Raw genomic sequence first — 17,885 nt, 5'->3', positions numbered from 1 at the left:
TATATATATATATATTTTTTTTTTTTGAATATCATCGATTTTTTGTTAAGTCATACAATTAAGTATTTATCGCGAAACGTCAATGTCAATGTGTAGATAATCTGATTAGTTGATACTGAAGTTATGATAAATCAATAGCAAAAGTTATCAGCTTTTATCAGTTTTTCAAATTAGAAAAGCAATTGGAGATCATTTTGAGAAAATTTCAGACTATTAATCAAACTATATTACTTTGTGTGACTTTGATACATAAAAGTTGTAAAAATATAATACCGATTATCTATATCCAAATTACGATCGAAGTTTTATGAGGCGTTCTGTTATCAATGTTATCTACTTGTAAGACTTCAATGAGATTAGTACAAAGTATACGAGAATTATTATTTTCTTACACGCGTTGAAAAACACATTCTTCCGTTTTGCGTCAGTATAGCGGAAAGAGTGTCGAAAAGAAGACATATGTGCATGTCTTTATAATAAAGTGTGGTGAAAGGCAATGTGACATGTCTGGACAGGTGAACCAGGCGTTCGAAGTAATTTTATTTTACTATTAATAAGTTTTATTAAATAATTCGTAGATCGTAATCAGTGAATTTTTTTTTTAATACTCAAGAATACATTTTTATTGTATATTATCCAAAATCAAAATATATTCGACAGAATATATTTTTTCTGCGTATTATCTACATTAAATATTTTAAAACATGTGTTTTTTTATAAATTCTCTTCTAACTTTTATATTCGTCCAATGTTATTAAACAAAGTTTATTATTTTTTATTAATAGGAAAATCAATTAGATATGTTAGAAGATGGTCGGAAAAGCGAACCTATTACATATCAGGTAAGTATATCGTTTTCATTTTATCACTGCAAAGGAATTTTGTTTGAAATTCTCGATTGTTTATCTATAGTTTCAAGCACATTTCTGCGTCATAAGCAATTGAGAATAATAATCATACCATAAGTGTAGTATATATTAAGTCTGTCGTACGAACAGAAAATTGGATAATTTGCTGTTAATAAGTAATCCCCGGCAGTTAATAAGTAATTCTCAAGCATACCTACATATAACAAAATGACATTTAAACGACGGTAAATTTTAGTCCTCACATGACTATTTAGACATAAATCAAATCCACAATATATCACATCCACAAAACATTATTTTCACTGACATCTTAATGACTACACAACAGGACTATAATATTATGATCCACGCTTTAATGATCCAAATATCATTTGATTTTTAATCTTACTATAAAATGTTGCTCTATAATATTGCAGAAATATTATTTTACAAGATTGAAATATTATACAAAATATTGTCGAAACATTTATGAAACTCAAATGTGATGCAAGATTTGAAAACTAATTGGACTAATTTCAAAAGATTTGAAAATATCTTAAAATTTATTGGGGTCTTTTCTCTCAGTATAGTAACTCCAAATTACTAGGGTTAAAAATTTATATAAAATAACATACTAATAATTCAAATTATAATTTAATATTAACATATTGTTTTCACAGAATGCAAACTGTGAAGAAAAAAATCCTTGGGCAATCAACAACAACGCAGTCCATGCTTACCTTTCAAAACATCAAAGAATTTTTAAAACGTTTGGCTTAATAATTTTGAATCTTCTTTTCATAACCTACATAGTCTTTGCTAGTATATATTGGGAAAATCAACGTAAGTTAATTTGTCTCCATACAATTTTTAATTTTGACTAATTAATTGATAAAATTTACAAAATTATATAACGATATTTTTTCATTTTTTTTTTAGAAAAAAATTGTGATTTTCAATGGTGCGAAGGCTATGGTTTACTACTTATACTTACAGGACTAATTTATCTTGGTTTATTTTACTTTTTGATTGTAAAACGGTATCTTAGCAAATACATCTTACAATGCTGCCGGCCAGCAACAAATTCCTTGAAGCGTTTGCAAAATACCAAGTAAAATATCAACATTATTCTTAATTCGAATAATAGAAATTATTTATAAGCAATTTTTGCCAACATTTAAATTTTCCAGATATGGAACGCGCATCGGAGCGATAATAGTTTATTTAGTTATACTCATAGCCATCATTATTTTTCTTATCATTGATACCGTCGATTCCAGACACAGGCTAATTAGTATTCTTGGCGTTATTATCTTATTAGTATTAGGCTGGGTGTTTTCTAAATATCCAGGACAGGCAAGTAAATCTTAAAGCTATAAATCTCTAATATTCCGATCATATTTATCATTCTTAAGTTAATGAATTTCTTTTTTTATCGCTTGAAGAAAATCTACGAGAGAATAATTGATTCATGGACTTTTTTTTACATTTTATTATATTTTAGTAATAATTATTTCCATCTGTCGCATCGGCTTAAACGCGTTCCAATTATTATGACATACACGAGTGTTGTCGGAGAAAATTACTAGAGGCATGTGGATAGACGCGTCGCCAATTCCGCTGGAATTAACCCACTTCATTAAATCGTCTAATATACTTAATACACGCGGATCTCTTGTTTGCGCGGATTTTTTTTGTGCAACATATAATTCAAGATATTCTATTTTCCAGAAAAAAAAAGAAAAACTCAAAAACTCTAAAAAATTAAGTATAAATTATAACCAAACAAGTTAAAACTACAAAAATAAATTAATAGATAATATTACAAAAATGTCAATGATCCCGCACGGTAATTGTTACGCAAATTCATATATTATACAATAATAATAATTAATTACAAAATTATCACATACATTTCAATCCCTAAAAGGACTCAAATCTAAGGTCAAAACGTATGCGATGACTTTGTAACAAATTATTAATGTATAAATTTGTACAACAATTACTGCGCTGGCTCGCATTGGTATTTTTATAATATTTTATTCTATTAAGTATAAGTTTAGAGTGACTTAATCTTTTTAATGAAACGTAAAATGATTCAGCTATGTGTAGTTCTTCTCATTTTTTTTTCAATTATTTTAACAATCTTGTTAAATATATACAGATCAATTGGAAACCTGTCATTTGGGGAATGATTTTACAATTTATACTTGGACTTATTACTCTTCGATGGCCTGTTGGTCGTAATATTTTCCAATGTGTGTCTGCCAAAGTGGCCACTTTCTTGAATTACGCTAGATCTGGCTCCAAGTTTGTATTCTCAGAAGACATTGTTAACAAAGGAGTCTTTGCCTTTACGGTTAGTTGATTTACTGTAATGTATTTAGAAATGTAAAACAATTTATTTTTATCATTGAGAGAAATTTTTACATTGCTTCGTTTACCAGTAAAATTATTTTCTTTTAATTTTGTACTGTCATAAATTAGTAGTAACTATCCATTCTTTATCCATTAGGTCGTGCCCGTAATCTTTTTCTTCAACTTCATGGTACAAATTATGTGTTATCTCGGTGCGATGCAATGGATTATTATGAAACTAGGATGGGTCTTGCAAAGTATAATGAGTACAACGCTGTGTGAGTCATTCGTTGCTGTTGCTAATCCTTTCATTGGAATGGTAATATTATTGCAATGTTTAAATAATTAAAACAATAACATTAGTTTACAAAAAATATTTTTTAAATTATTTTAAAGACAAGGTACTTCTTATGGATTTTTAGATGTTGAAAACAATGCCACAAACTCACCAGCACATCAGATTTCCAAAACAATTGAGATTATTTGAAATTTTCTTATAAAAATAAGATATTGAAATTAAAAACATTTATTTTAATGAACAATATATTCATGACTTCTAATTGGAATTTAAAAAAAAAATATTAATCTTTTTTAAAAAAAAATTCAAATATTGTAAAAAATAATTTTTTCACATTAAACTTTATTTTGAAATGTAATGTGAGAATGAAATTTAGCTTATGCGCCACTTTCAGTAGCTAAACATTTATAACAAACATGAATCTTGTGTCTGAATGAAAATAATTTAAACTAATGTAATTCGTTTATATTCTCGCAAAATATTTCTAGTCTCAATTTAAAGCTGATTTATTTTGTCTTTTAGTCCGAATCCCCTCTTCTAATTAAACCATATCTCAATCAATTGACTTCCTCGGAGTTGCATGCTGTATTAAGTTCGGGATTTTCTACAGTTTCTGGTCTCTGTCACATACATTTCACACATATATGTCACTGGCATTAAATTTCAATTTCTAATCATATTTGCACTCATTACAGGTACGGTATTAGCCGCTTATATATCATTTGGTGCTAAACCGGCTCATTTAATAACCGCTTCCATAATGTCTGCACCAACTTCTTTAGCCTATTCCAAGCTCTTTTATCCAGAAACTGAACGAAGTTTCACAAAATCCGAAAATATCAAGCTTGAAAAATCGTAAGTGCTTCATAAATCGGAAACTTCTGCAAATCATTTGTCTTAATAACAGCTATGGTAAAAATATGAATTGTAATTAGATCGGAAAATAGTATTTTGGATGCCGCAACGAATGGTGCATTAGCTGCGATCCCAATCGTTTTGGGTATAATCGCAAATATCGTAGCTTTTGTATCTTTTATCGCATTTTTAAATGGAATACTCTCTTGGTTCGGCAGTCTGGTTGGTTACGAACAACTGAGTCTCGAGGTAAAACAATTTTTCAAAGCTGATCTTCGCAGCTTATAAAAATATATGGTTTTAGGCAAATTTTAGGATTATAGTTTTGCAGATTATATTGGCAAAAATATTTATGCCACTAAGTTGGGTGATGGGCGTTCCTTGGGAACATTGCGAAGACGTAGGAATGCTGATAGGCATGAAGACAATTATCAATGAATTAGTCGCTTATCAAAGGATGGGTGAATTGATAAAGCAGGGTCGAATATACGGAAGATCGGAAGCGATAGCCACATACGCGATCTGCGGTTTCGCGAATCCAAGTTCGATTGGCATCCAGGTTGGCCTGTATTCGTCTTTGATGCCAGAAAAGAAAGAGCAAGTAACGAAAGTCGTTGTGCGAGCCTTCGTTACTGGTAGCGCCGTCTGTTTTCTCACAGCTAGTATCGCCGGTAAAGTTGGAATCCAAATTCATAACATGTTATATTTCCTCAAGTTTCAGCTCCTTTATAGAAATCCAATTTAACGCTAGCTAATTTAATATACTAAAAAATAGTGATTAATTATTTTTATTTCAAGTATTAAAAACTTTTAATATTCAAAATAAATAATTAATCTTCTAGAATAAAAGTTCTGTAATGATTGCATCAAACATTTATATTTCACAATTTATTTCATTTTGTTTCAGGTGTATTACTCGATGATACTTCAATATTATCTGTCTCAGACAATATAACAATGTCAAACGTCACTTCGACATTAACTTCGTTAATTTAAAAAGTTACATCAGAATTAGGAAATTATATCACAGTGATATTACACATATTGTTAAAATTTCGCATTTTCATATTTTTTTTTATTTCTTTGAGAAGAAATGACAGTAAACAACTATTTTTGTTAAGTAATTATAAGTGTTATAATTATATATAATTGTTAAATTATATAATTGTTAACAGTATTTCAGATGAAATAATAATGAAAGGAGACGCAAATAAATTTTATTATATCTTTTTTATAAGTAATTTTTATAAACATTAAAATACAACTTATAAGTAGCGTACTATTCGAAATCACCAATCCTGACTGGAAACGACGTTTAAACCTAATAAAATTAAATACGATAAAGAAAGCCATGATCGGTCAAAGTTGGATGTTTCAAATAATATGTTATATATTCTTATGTTAAATTAATTTGTTCCAGATATGATTGCGAGCCGATAACATTCATTTTGTTATTTTATAATTCCCTCTTAATATATTCCCCTCTTAATAAATTAGATTAGAAAGAAAGGAAGAAAGAAAATAAGAAACTTATTGCGAAAAATATTACCTCAGCTAGGATTCCAACCTGGGACCTCTCAACTTTCCGATGTATTGAAATCGAATGTTATTGGCTCGCAATTATATCTGAAATAAATTAATTTAATATATAATGTATTATTTGAAACATCCAACTTTGACCAATCATGGCTTTCTTTCGTATTTGATGTATTCATACATATGGTCGTGCTTAAAATTCTCAAAATGTTTTCTAATAAAATTAATAAAATTCCGCGCACAATAATATATACTAATAATATATACTAATTATAAGTTAAAATGACAAAGTCACATTACATAATGTGATATACTTATTGTACACTTGTGCCATTATTTGTACGTTATTTTGTATGTATAATTATTTACCTACATCAATTAATTACCAAGAAATACAAATTCCCCCCAAAAATAAGCTCCTGTTTATTTATTGTATATTAATTAAGAATATTAAACCTATAATATCGCAACGATATAAATGTCGCAATGCAGTAATATCACAATGTCTCGAAAATGTGGAATGATCGCATGTAATACTTCGAAAAGCCGAAAGTAGATGAACTATCGTTTTCATTTTCTATAATCATTTATGGTAGAGCATGCAACTGATAAGTCTCATAAATGCTATCAGTGCGGTTAAACACGTCGGCAGTCACCTCCAACATTTTAGGTAAAACATCTATATTCCGCTGAACATTTTCACCGCAAACCTGAGGAGATAAATGTAAGTTTATACCTGTTCAATATATCAACTACTTCATAGTCCTAAAATGATTCTGCCATTTACCTTTTTGAATAAAATCTCCCTACTAGGCATAGTGTACATTGCAACTATTGCAGCTTTCCTGATCATCCATGGATGATGCTTGGCCAAAGTTTTATTGTATGCATCTTGACAACAAGAAGTCGTTTTCTCAATATCTGCGAGATCACCCAGTTGTTGTAAAAATTCCCTAATAAAATCTAGAGGGCCAAATAATATAAGTCAGATGTCAATTTCTAAATCAATATCAAGAGATAAATAAAATCTCATAATGTAATTATACCTAATAATACCTAATAATAATACCTAAGCCTCTATGAAGTCTCAATAAAGTACGTGCGCCATTGACAAAATCGGCTTTCTCTAAAAGTTTGTTTTCTCTTTCATGTTCAATCATAGATTTAACAGTCATATAATTCTGAGCATCTTTATTTTTTAATTCAGTCAAGATATCTATCTTTTGTTTCAGATCAGAAGAGACAAAGCTGAAGACACTGCCCATCAGCTGAAAAAATCTGTATGTGCACGCAGCATGTTACAAAACACAAATCTTACATCGTAATCTCAAATCTGATATCACAAATTGATAAGAGATAATATAAATAATTTGCCGAATTTATGAAGCAAATATAAAATGATAACAGTAAAAAATTTGAATCTCTTAATAATATCAAAGAATTACAGTTTTTATATAATGACATATTTGTGTAAATGGCAATATATAACATATTATTTATAAATATTTGATTCAAATTTTTATTTATTAAATTTTGGATAAAAACAATATAAGATGATATATAATGTAAATATTTTTAATACAATATTATAAAGAATTACTTAATCGAATCGTTATTTGCCTTCAATTATTTGTTTTACTTTGATATGTTGCAAAGATGTCTTAAGACTGCTTATCAACCGTAATAAATCAGATAATAATTTGAATACGTCTGTGCATAATAAGGTTATGTTTTTATGACAAGTCAGCAATCCAACTTACTTGTATAGTTCGTTGTAGGCCTCCAGATATGCTTTTAGATCAATATCGTCATTTTCCACGAGAGCTTGATCAAAATGATCATGTACCGTTCGCAAATCAAAGAAATTTAATTCTGGCCCCTCCGCCATCGTAGGAATTATTGCATTCAATCAGAGTCCAAACTACTCCAAATTCTCTCTTGAAAAAATTTGCAACAAGCGCCGCCTGTCATAGGACTCTGATCTGAACGAACTAAATTGGTCACGTGATAAGAAGTAGGGATTTCAAATCCATGTGCATACTTACGAATATATGCACAACATAATCCACATATAAATATACATATACCTACTTATACCACGTGCACATACATATGCTTAGGAAGATGCTTCTATTTTATCAAATATGATACTTACACTGTGTACAAATAAACATGATTCTCGAGACATCGACAGATCACTACATACCATTATTATATCAATATCCTTAAACAAAGTTTATAACAGGAATATAATTATATATAATTTAGAAAAATATTAATTTATGTATACGATAATTATACATGGATTGGTATAGTGTATAAAAAATGTTTCACTGAGTCATAAGAAATATATATGAATATATTTCTTCACAATTATACAGTCGTTAACATTCATGTATTATCGAAGTAGCAGTTTCCATACGATCGCAAAAGTCAAGCAACGCTAGATGGGGTGGATATACCTTAGGATAGGCGATCACTTTGGAACACCATGAAATTAATTCCTAGATTTATAGAAAACATTTTTTATCTTAATTTTGCCGTGTGTATTCTAGAATATCTATGATACTAAAATAAATTCTTAAAGATAGAAAATTTCAAAGAATGAAGAGAAAAAGGAAGATGGCGATAGAAGGTAACGTCAATGATAAGGACATATTTAAATATATATATATCAGCAAAAGAAATTATCGTAGTGTCTCTCTCATAAAGTCGCTATGTCAGATATCTTGAATATAAAATTCTATCATGCAAAAATAATGCAGAGAAAAAGAGCATTACCAGTAGACGAGAAATAAGGAATTTCACTAAGCAACATACGTTCGAACGTAGACGCCGACTGTGGTACCGTCATTCTCCACGAGAAGCGCTACACTCGAAAAATTATTGTGAAGCACTATATATTCAAATTAAGCAACACTTTATATTATAAACAAAAAAAAATATATATATATTATATTTAAATATTTCTGAAATATATTCATTCAATAATCTTTTTTCTGTCATGTAAATATATCACATTTGATGTTTTCATAAAACATGTGTAAAATGTACGTGCGTAGCTGAAGACTACGTTTCTCAATACATAGCTTAGAAATTGTGTTTACACATTATTTACTCCCAACCTCTATTTGTCGAACAATCGACAAATATGTCGCATTTACCGATTTGGTTTCAACAAGGGGAACTGGGAAACTCCTGCAAATATCTTGCCACCTCGTCTTCGGCTTATTTGGACCGGAATATTTCAGCATTTCTATGCACGAATGAGATAAAAATACGCGCTGACAGAATTAAGCTTAACTTTTCTCTTCTAAATATCTACAAAACACAATAGAATCATCATTGTTAATTCTTTCATAATTATAAATTTTGATATAATCTCATGATGTCTTATGATATAATCATATTATATTACAAATATTAAATATGTACAAATTAATCATACGTGTTAAAAGAATACACCAAATGAAAATTGATATTCTACTTTATTCTCACTCTTCAGTTTGTTTCTTCAATTAATTATCTATTTAATTTAATCATACATTCAACTGTGCGATAAATTGAATTTCTGACATGGCTGGCCTATTCCAAGTATTATTATTATACTGCATATTAATGCAATTCATGGCACAGCGGTGCTCCGAGAGTTGCACAGTCATTGATAGCGTACGTGACAGAGAAACAATAAACAAACAATACTAAAATCTCGCTGACACGTCGGTTCGCGTAGATAACTGGTCTCCCTGCAGGCGTTAAATAATTCACCGCAACCGGGACTGAGAGTCGCGGACGAGAAGCGGGGTTTGCGGAGGAGCAAAGGAGGCGGGGTTGGTTGAGAAGAGCCGATTAAATATTCAGATGTCCCTCAACGCAAATAGAGTAAAGTCAAGCGCGACGTCGTGCGCAGAGGCTCGTAATCTGAAAACTGTGCGAGGTCGAAAGGAAAAGCAGATCTTCGCTTCTGATAACGGATTTGCTTGTACAGCGTTACGATGCATCTTAAGTAGATCGCGTTTCCAAAAGTTTCTGCCGATGAGGAGAAGATTGCCAAGGAATATCACGTTGCTCGCGCAAGAGAAATCGCAATAAATATATTCCGGTCGAACAAACGTGGATGTTTTTACGACGGCAACACATTTCCGGTCAAGCGATCTCACGGGGACGCCGACTTCAACGACCAATCGCACGACGACGTCGTAGCTGCGGCGCATAAAAATATGTCACTAGGGTGCCGTAATATCTTCGTTGTTGAGACTTATCGACGAGGAAACGCGTCGTACCCTCTCGTGATTCCTGGACATGGTCGGTGATCGTATCTTCCCTCGGCGGCACTTTATCGCTTCTCTGGAAAACACGAAACCAACCACCGACCGGCTAAAAAGAATCGTTCAACGAGGCGTGCATCGCTCATCGTTCTAATTATCTCAGTAACCCAATCTATCCGTCGCGCCGTGTCTTTGGCTTCCCGCTTCCCTTCGGAACTTCTCGATTCTCTCGTCTCGGTCTGCCGTCGGCCTAGGCAGCAACCCTCCTCGACTCTTCCCCGTCGTCTTTCGTACAATCATCCTTCTTCGTCTTTCTTCATCCTGTCCACATTGAACGTCCGGTCGCATCCTTGTCTCTTCTCTTCTCTCTTCTTAGCAGCTAGTTGTCTCCTTCTTTCCATCTCGAAGTCTAACTGCGGAATCGTCGACGACCGCTCATCTAAGTTTAACAATTAACGCTCGAGCGGGGAAAAATAAATTAATTGCATGCAGCCGGTGCTGCGTGAAACATGTCACGAACATTCAATTTAATCGACAGACATTCCGTTATCTGATATAGAAGATTTAGGACTTGGAATGGGCCGGACATATCAGAAACGAAATCTTTTAATTTCGCGGTTAGAACATATTTTTTATGCATAAATTCTTTACGAGTAAATCACTAGTTGTCCGTAATTTGTCGTTAAATTAAGAATATGTATATTGAACAATCGAAATTCTTACTGGCTAATTGATTTTTAAGAAAACTATATTAACCGTAATAGAAATACATATATTTTGTGACGTTAAAAAAATATATGGGTCATTGGGACTCGCTAAAATGTTTTCTGTTACAGTTTTAGAAGCTTTCAAATTTTTACCTATAAAAAGTTGCAATATTTGAACTTAACATAAATATAGTACGATAATTAGCTTACCTAAACGAAATAAAACTGTGAAAAATAAGATTGTGTAACATAAAATTATTCCAAATCATTATACTATTTAAAATTATATTATGTAAGAAATTGTTCGAAGGTCACCAAACATATGTATTCAGTTGTGGATTAACAAGTATATTAACCAAAATATAAATTTAACTGATTGACTTTCAATACGTTCTTATTTAAAAAAGAATGTCGAAATCGCTGTATCTTCGCCTTCAACTTTCTCCCTCTCACATCGTTCTTTTGTCCCGATTGTCAGGCATGTCAGAAACGACAAGACGACAAAGTAGCGGGAGACGAGAAGGGTGTTTGTCATATGTCGATAGGCGTCAGAATTGACACATTCGCCGAGTACGAAGCGGAAGTGGCGTTTGGGGCGACGTACTAGAAAGATTCGAGGGTGCAAGACAGATAAATATTTGAGGAATTTGTTGTCGGATGAAGGCGGCGTGAGAGAGACTCATCGCTTGTTTGGCGGTTCTGTTAAAGGAATTTCGGGCGATTTTCATAGCTTTGCATACAGAAAATACCAAGAGCCGCCAAAAATATATATAGATATATAATTTTTATTGTTCATATTGTCCACATGTGATCGAGCATCGACAAAAAAGTGCGATTGCGATCTTACATTTGCCTCACTTTGCATTAAGGTGCTATAACAATCTCCTGCAATTATTTCCATTCAAGGAAGGAGAAATTCTAAATTTTAGCAAAGCATCAGACATAAATGCAAGAAAGATGCGGAAGGAAAGAGGAACAATGAGAAATTTCTAACCCTTCGCTATACAGCGTTACACCCTCGTGTGCGGTTCGTAGGAAAAGTTTTAGGTGAACTGCGTACATGAGGGTTGGAGACAGACCTTTTCGCAAAAGGGTCTAACGACAGTTTTGTATCCCGTGGAAAATCACTGTCAACCAACAAGAGTCTGTAAAGTGTCGCATTATACAAATACATACGTACGCTTGTAAAGTCGTAGCCAAAAGTGCTGATAATCATCGCCGTTGATCTCGAGAAATAAAATGCATTAAAAAAATGCAAAGTTTAATTTGCAAAGTAAATAATGAGGATACAATTACGTTCGAAGAGCCATCTTCTGTCTCAGAATTTATGAGCTTTCGATATATTTGAAATAACAATGCATTATATATGATTAACTAATTTCTCTTTACCATGGTATTGTACAATAAAGACGTATAAGTGTAGTGAGACATTAAAAATTATCTACACACCACAAAAAAAAAAACAAAGTAATTGAAACAGTTATAATTGAAACTTTTGTCAGCGACCGTACGTGAAGTAAAGGCGCATACTCTCTCACATATACGTACGCACACTTGTACGGCGGGATGTAACAGATACAGACGGCGCCTGCGAAAAGCCCGGATACCCAGGGTAAAACGAGCCTGGGAAGTTCATTAATGGATTAAGAGTGCTCGATCGATACGATTAGCGCGACGTGGCCAGCCGCTTCTGATATGCACAACATGCATTCGAACGTAACCTAGAATCCATGATTTTGTTGTGCATGGAGGTGATTAATTGGAAAACAGGAAAATAAAAACGTTTCGTGAAAAGAATTATGTTGTCAATTTTTGACTCCGGATAACTGCATTGATCTGAATCGCTGGTATTTCAATCGGAGTTTTTTTTTTTTTTTCACGTTACAGAGAGAAGCGTTTGTTATTTCATTCTGGGCATTAACGAGATCATAAAACTTTTAATACTTCATAAATCTAATTACTTTAGAGAATAGCAACATCGTTTCTTTCAATATATAAGACATTAGGAACCAATACTTATCTTCCACAACGCTATGCTTCATATCGATCTTCGAAATTGATATGAGTGCCGTGTAACACATGTCCCTCGAGTTCTTCCGTATGGGGTTGAATTTTAAAACTACCCTCTAGAGAGAAGCAGGAAGCTCTGCGTCTTTCAAAATCAGACCGTGTGCGGTCCTGTTCTTGCGTAAGAAACTACACATCCCTTGGGATCGCGCATCGATATATATCCCTCATTGTTGTCATTCAGGAGGTTATCCTCTCTCAGAACTTTCAACTAGATATTTGATTCAAGTTCTCGACCGAAAAGGGTATAAATTCTATGTCCAGTCTTTTCGCATATCTAACTGTTAACTGTTATTAAAGTTATTTCGCGTATATCTAAAATCCCCACACGTATATTGTCCTCCGATCACGTAAAACATGATTCTTTTCATAGTTCGATCTCTTTGAAGATTAAAGAGGAACACTAAGTATATATTTTAGTCTCCATACGATCTTTTACGGACAATCTTTTTCATGGAGCTTGAACTATACGGTCGTGAACTGGTTAGATGAGAAGATCGCGACGAAAGAGGGCAGAGGGAGCGTCGAAGACAGGTGGTAGAAGAGGGTAGATGGAAGGAAGCAAGGTGGTAAGACTCTGGCAGGGTGGCGGTTGGCCGGAGGTTTCAAGGTGGAGTCGGGGTCGCTGTCGCGGCTCTAATAAGCTACCCCCTCAAACCTCGTTCCACGTTACGACCCTTACATCCCTTTACGGGTACTGAGGGCAGCCTTGCAATTTGATAAACTGTCACGAGCGTACGACCATGTTATCCGAAACTAGTCGGGAACTTGGGAGAATTTCTTAGCTATCGAATTTCTTCGTTCGATTATCCATTTTGATTTTACAACGCTGAAACTGTCATGAGATTAAGACGCGACTTTTATATGTTAAATCGTGAAATATAATTATCGCGGAATGCGGAACTTTTTGTATAAATGCGAAGTTCAAATAAATAGCCGAGCGAACTAAAAAAAAAAAACGTTACGTATCTATTTCCATGTAAATCGCGCGATCATAAGTCGACTACATAAGATCTTGAAAATACATTAGTAGTTAGTTCCGGGTGGAAGCCTGCCTTTGATGAAACCACCGGAGCATAAACCAGAATAGAGGTTGTAAGAAAGAATAGCTATACGATAGCTTTATCTTCAAGATTTTGATAGAATGAATTAACTCGTGTACACTGAGAGAAGAGCTTTTGATATTTCTGAAAAGAATATATGATTGACCCCTTCGAAAAAGACTATCAAATTACAATCATTTTTCAGACGATAATCATATATATTTTTTTGTATGTAGAACTCTAAATATAATCATTATTACTAATATTATAGCAGTAATAAATATAAAAATGGAGCTCCTAACCATAGTATTAGTAATTATCACGTAATTATTAGTAGAAATATAATCTGAAAATTTTTCTTTCAAAGTGTAGATTCAGTTTTTATAAATATCAATCAATGAAAATAATTAAAAAATACTAAGCAATCATCACTTAGGAAATTAAAACGATATTTCGAGACATATTTCTTCATAAACAAGAGAGTTAAAATCGATGATCGATTTTTACGACCAAGCTAGCTTCATCGGTTGAATGAAAGAAGAAAGGACTACTGGCCAGCACAGCTGTGCCACGCGAACTCGAAGGTCGGGGGAATGTAGACTCTTGGGAAATGATTCCACTTTGCAAGGGGCAAATGGAAATGACCCTGGGACAGCCTCTGGACCGTAGCTCTCTAGGGTTGTTCTTGGTCAGACGCGATGACGATTGCGAAGGGCAGAATAATGAAACTATCCTAAGAGGAGATTCTGTTTCTGAAGCAGCTATAACCCGCTTCTGCGGTTGATACTCTCATGTAATAATATAATTTTTAAGATTATTATAAATGCATTAAATTAATAACCTTTGTATATATATATATTATTTATCTTTTATAATTAATGTATAAAATTTATAGGTATAAATTCTTATTTGTTTACACGTGATTGCAATAAATTCGAAGAGTTTGCGATATTTGTGCAATGAGTTTGCATACAAATTTTCATAAACAATAAGACGAAAGTGTAAGCAAATCAACATTTTTTATTTGCTACTTTTTATTTGCTGCTTACGTTATTGTCTTATCGATTCGCTTACTGCTTACATTTTTCTATGTGCTCTTATAAATCATATCCAATAATTTTTCATGAAAATGGAAGACTTCATGTAATCACGCTAATCGTAGGTTGCTTGGAAACAATGAGAAAGTTAGAAGGTACCGTGATGAAAGTGACGGAACAAGCGGAACGCTTACCCTTCGGACGAGTCATCTTGCGACTAACGGACCCTCGTCGTTTCCTCGTACTTGCACTCGACAAGACATTACTTGATAGGTACAAGACATTTTCATCATACATCATCCAAGACAAACGTCTTGCTTAGGACATCTGCTATTTTCAAGATTTAGCAAACGTCTACGCGCCACATTACATTATAATTATTAAAAATGAATCTAGATATTTAGCAAATAATGGCAATAAAATTAATAAGAATTAATAAGAAAGAATATTCATTATGTATGCACAATCGCGACGGTATTCATCATATTTAGTAATATAATTTCTAAGAACCTGTGCAATATTCGGTCTCGCCTTAGTTATGAAAATGATTTAGGACAGAGATCTTCATTGGCACGCGGTTTGTCCCATAGATATTCGGCAAAGAGATCCTTTAATTACGCTAAGTAACGTCTCCCACAGGCATCGCGTCGCGGAAGACTGAGCCGGTCATAATATTTAATCACTACTACGTTTCTTCTCCCTCTGAAGGCAGTTTCTGTAAGAACTTCCATTGCGAACGGGAAATATATCGTCCAAATTATTGAAACTATAATCCCGATATCGTATCAGAAAAATTATATGGATAAAACTATTTTTATTATTTTCTACCGTTGCTAAAATAATAAATCAATGACGGTAAGGAAAAATAATGATAAACTTGATTGTTGGTAAACCATGAAAAATTCGACAAAATCAAGTTTGACAATATTTTCGCATCATCTTGAATACTTCGAACCCTTCCGATCTTAAAGATTACGAAACAAACAAGAGCGCGAAGCTGGCAAATGGGGTGACTATGTCGCATCGGGTTCGTGCTACCCCTTCGCGATTGTTTCATAAAGGAAAGCAATCATTCAACTAAAGTCACGATCCTACATACTATATTTATATAAAAAAACAAAAGTTTATGAAACAGAAAAATATGTACAATAGAAAAGATGTAAATTTCAAAAATAAAATTAAAATAAAGGACTCTTATTAACAATACCAAGAAAATAAAAGGACATATAAGAGTCAAATTTAAAACAATTAATGTATATAATGTGAACCATTTATTATAAAATCTGAAGATGCTTAATTATTAACTTTTCTAAATTTCAATGTGTGTTATGCAAGCAAATAACTATAATGTTACAATTTAAAAGCAAAATATAGATAAGAATCTCCTGCCTAATATCTAATTAAATATCTGGAGCATATGGGAAGTTGAAGGAAAAAAATATCTGCGATCTTTTATTCGCGAAGAGTGGTGATCTCACCCTATCACGGCTTTTCTTTTTCTCTCTTCCGTAACTCACCATGATCTCATCCTCCCGTCAAAAAGGGGGTTGGTTAGGAACGCAGTAGGGCGGCATTTCATTTTTTGACACCCGGTGTATTTGATTCCACCCTTGTAATAAACCCCAGGGGTTGCCACCAGTGGGTCTCCCTCTCTCTCTCTTTCTCTCTCTTTCTCTCCCTACATGTCATATCGACACCTCACCCCCCCCGAGGGTAGGTGACTGCTAGGTAATTTGCTTTCTTATTTTCTCCGTTACGGAGCTCCTGCCGTGTTCCCTTTTCCTTCTCTTTCTCTCTCTCCTTTCTTTCTCTTTCTTTCTCTCTTCCTTGGCTTTCACCATTCCCGAATGGGGGTGTGAGTACGTATGTGTATGTGTGTGTGTGTGTGTGTGTGTGTGTGCTCGTCGCGTTGCTACCCTTGCTTAAGAACCCGATTTCTCGCACCCCGCGGACTCCTGCTTCGCCAATTTTCCTCTCGATGCAGACAGCTGATGCCTACAGAAAAGCGCGAGAATTAAATCACGACACGACTGACCCGAAAGGATTCCTTCCTTGAAATAAATTCTTTGAGAATCCTTACACGAAAGAATTCTTCGAGGAACTTCTTTGACTGTATTCCGAGAAATTTTCTGCAACTTTTCTAAACAAATATAAGGTACAGTTTATTGTAGGACACAATGAGGCAAAAACGATATATATATTATAATTCAAAGTTACTATTTTATATTAAATAATTTAAATTTAAATCAAATTCAGTTATATCATTCTTTTAGAAATTTTCAGACAACTGTTTCACAAATATTATCTGTTTTGCGAGAATGGTACAATAAAAAAAAATGGATTAAACGTATTTTTATCGAATGTTTCTCATTGTGATGGATCTCGTCATGGAGGCACAATGTTCGACAGCGCAAAAGACTGACAAGAAGCCCCAGTACCGATTACTCGTTTCATTGCTAATCCGATTTCCGCTACCTCCAGACCGAAAACTCCTTAACGCTACTCTCGTTGGTTTCTCTCGATAATCTCGTTACCTCCATTAGACAGACTTAAGAGCCTCGCATCGTTTGCATGTAGAAAACGTCACCTAAATAAGAAAGTCGTAACCATGATAATGCTACGTACGGATCGTGCTTTACCAAATAACTCGATCTATCCAATTTTACAATTAATGAGTTGTCTTGAAAGTACAAAGGTGTAACCTCGAAAAAATGCTTACAAGACCATTCGAAACTTATCGCAAGCGTCGCAGCTAGTATAGATACAACCCTTTGAGTCAGACGGGCCGAGGTATCCGCCGACTCCTCCGCGACAACCGTGCGGCGGTGTGAGTGGGTGAGTAGGTGGAGTGCGCCTCGCAGGGGACAA

The 17,885-nt window shown here is 33.5% G+C and overlaps 2 protein-coding genes across 4 annotated transcripts; one reads left to right on the top strand and one right to left on the bottom strand.

The window, feature by feature from the left end:
• Window positions 1-197: 197 nt before the first annotated feature.
• Window positions 198-5,458, top strand: LOC108754020 (solute carrier family 28 member 3). Of its 3 annotated transcripts, none has more exons than XM_018496026.1 (12): window positions 198-533; window positions 786-842; window positions 1,529-1,691; window positions 1,788-1,959; window positions 2,039-2,204; window positions 3,013-3,207; window positions 3,364-3,525; window positions 4,027-4,120; window positions 4,200-4,359; window positions 4,440-4,608; window positions 4,691-5,030; window positions 5,267-5,458. In XM_018496026.1, the coding sequence occupies exons 1-12, from the start codon at window positions 504-506 to the stop codon at window positions 5,353-5,355; spliced, it is 1,797 nt and encodes a 598-aa protein (XP_018351528.1). In that variant the 5' UTR covers window positions 198-503; the 3' UTR covers window positions 5,356-5,458. The 3 variants fall into 3 exon arrangements, with proteins under 3 accessions (XP_018351528.1, XP_018351527.1, XP_018351529.1); XM_018496025.1 differs by having other exon boundaries at window positions 4,664-5,030; XM_018496027.1 differs by lacking the exon at window positions 5,267-5,458 and having other exon boundaries at window positions 4,675-4,874.
• A 148-nt stretch (window positions 5,459-5,606) lies between these two features.
• On the bottom strand, window positions 5,607-7,783 carry LOC108754022 (ceramide-1-phosphate transfer protein). Its single transcript, XM_018496029.1, has 4 exons — window positions 7,656-7,783; window positions 6,965-7,173; window positions 6,683-6,858; window positions 5,607-6,605 (listed from the first exon to the last, which is right to left on the bottom strand). The coding sequence occupies exons 1-4, from the start codon at window positions 7,781-7,783 to the stop codon at window positions 6,483-6,485; spliced, it is 636 nt and encodes a 211-aa protein (XP_018351531.1). The 3' UTR covers window positions 5,607-6,482.
• Between the last annotated feature and the right edge of the window lie 10,102 nt (window positions 7,784-17,885).

The sequence above is a fragment of the Trachymyrmex septentrionalis genome, unplaced genomic scaffold (genome assembly GCF_001594115.1).
Source record: "Trachymyrmex septentrionalis isolate Tsep2-gDNA-1 unplaced genomic scaffold, Tsep1.0 scaffold74, whole genome shotgun sequence".
Taxonomy (NCBI): domain Eukaryota; kingdom Metazoa; phylum Arthropoda; class Insecta; order Hymenoptera; family Formicidae; genus Trachymyrmex; species Trachymyrmex septentrionalis.
This window is presented reverse-complemented; position numbering and strand designations above follow the sequence as displayed.

Bases quoted from the DNA above. Each gene is read 5' to 3' on its own strand.
- LOC108754020 (XM_018496025.1), top strand. From the start codon at position 504: ATGTCTGGACAGGTGAACCAGGCGTTCGAA. The intron at 2,205-3,012 runs GCAAGTAAATCT...AAATATATACAG, and splicing joins TTTCTAAATATCCAGGACAG to ATCAATTGGAAACCTGTCAT. The intron at 4,609-4,663 runs GTAAAACAATTT...ATATGGTTTTAG, and splicing joins ACGAACAACTGAGTCTCGAG to GCAAATTTTAGGATTATAGT.
- LOC108754022 (XM_018496029.1), bottom strand. From the start codon at position 7,783: ATGGCGGAGGGGCCAGAATTAAATTTCTTTGATTTGCGAACGGTACAT. The intron at 7,174-7,655 runs GTAAGTTGGATT...GTGCACATACAG, and splicing joins GCCTACAACGAACTATACAA to ATTTTTTCAGCTGATGGGCA. The intron at 6,859-6,964 runs GTATTATTATTA...TTGGCCCTCTAG, and splicing joins GAGACTTCATAGAGGCTTAG to ATTTTATTAGGGAATTTTTA.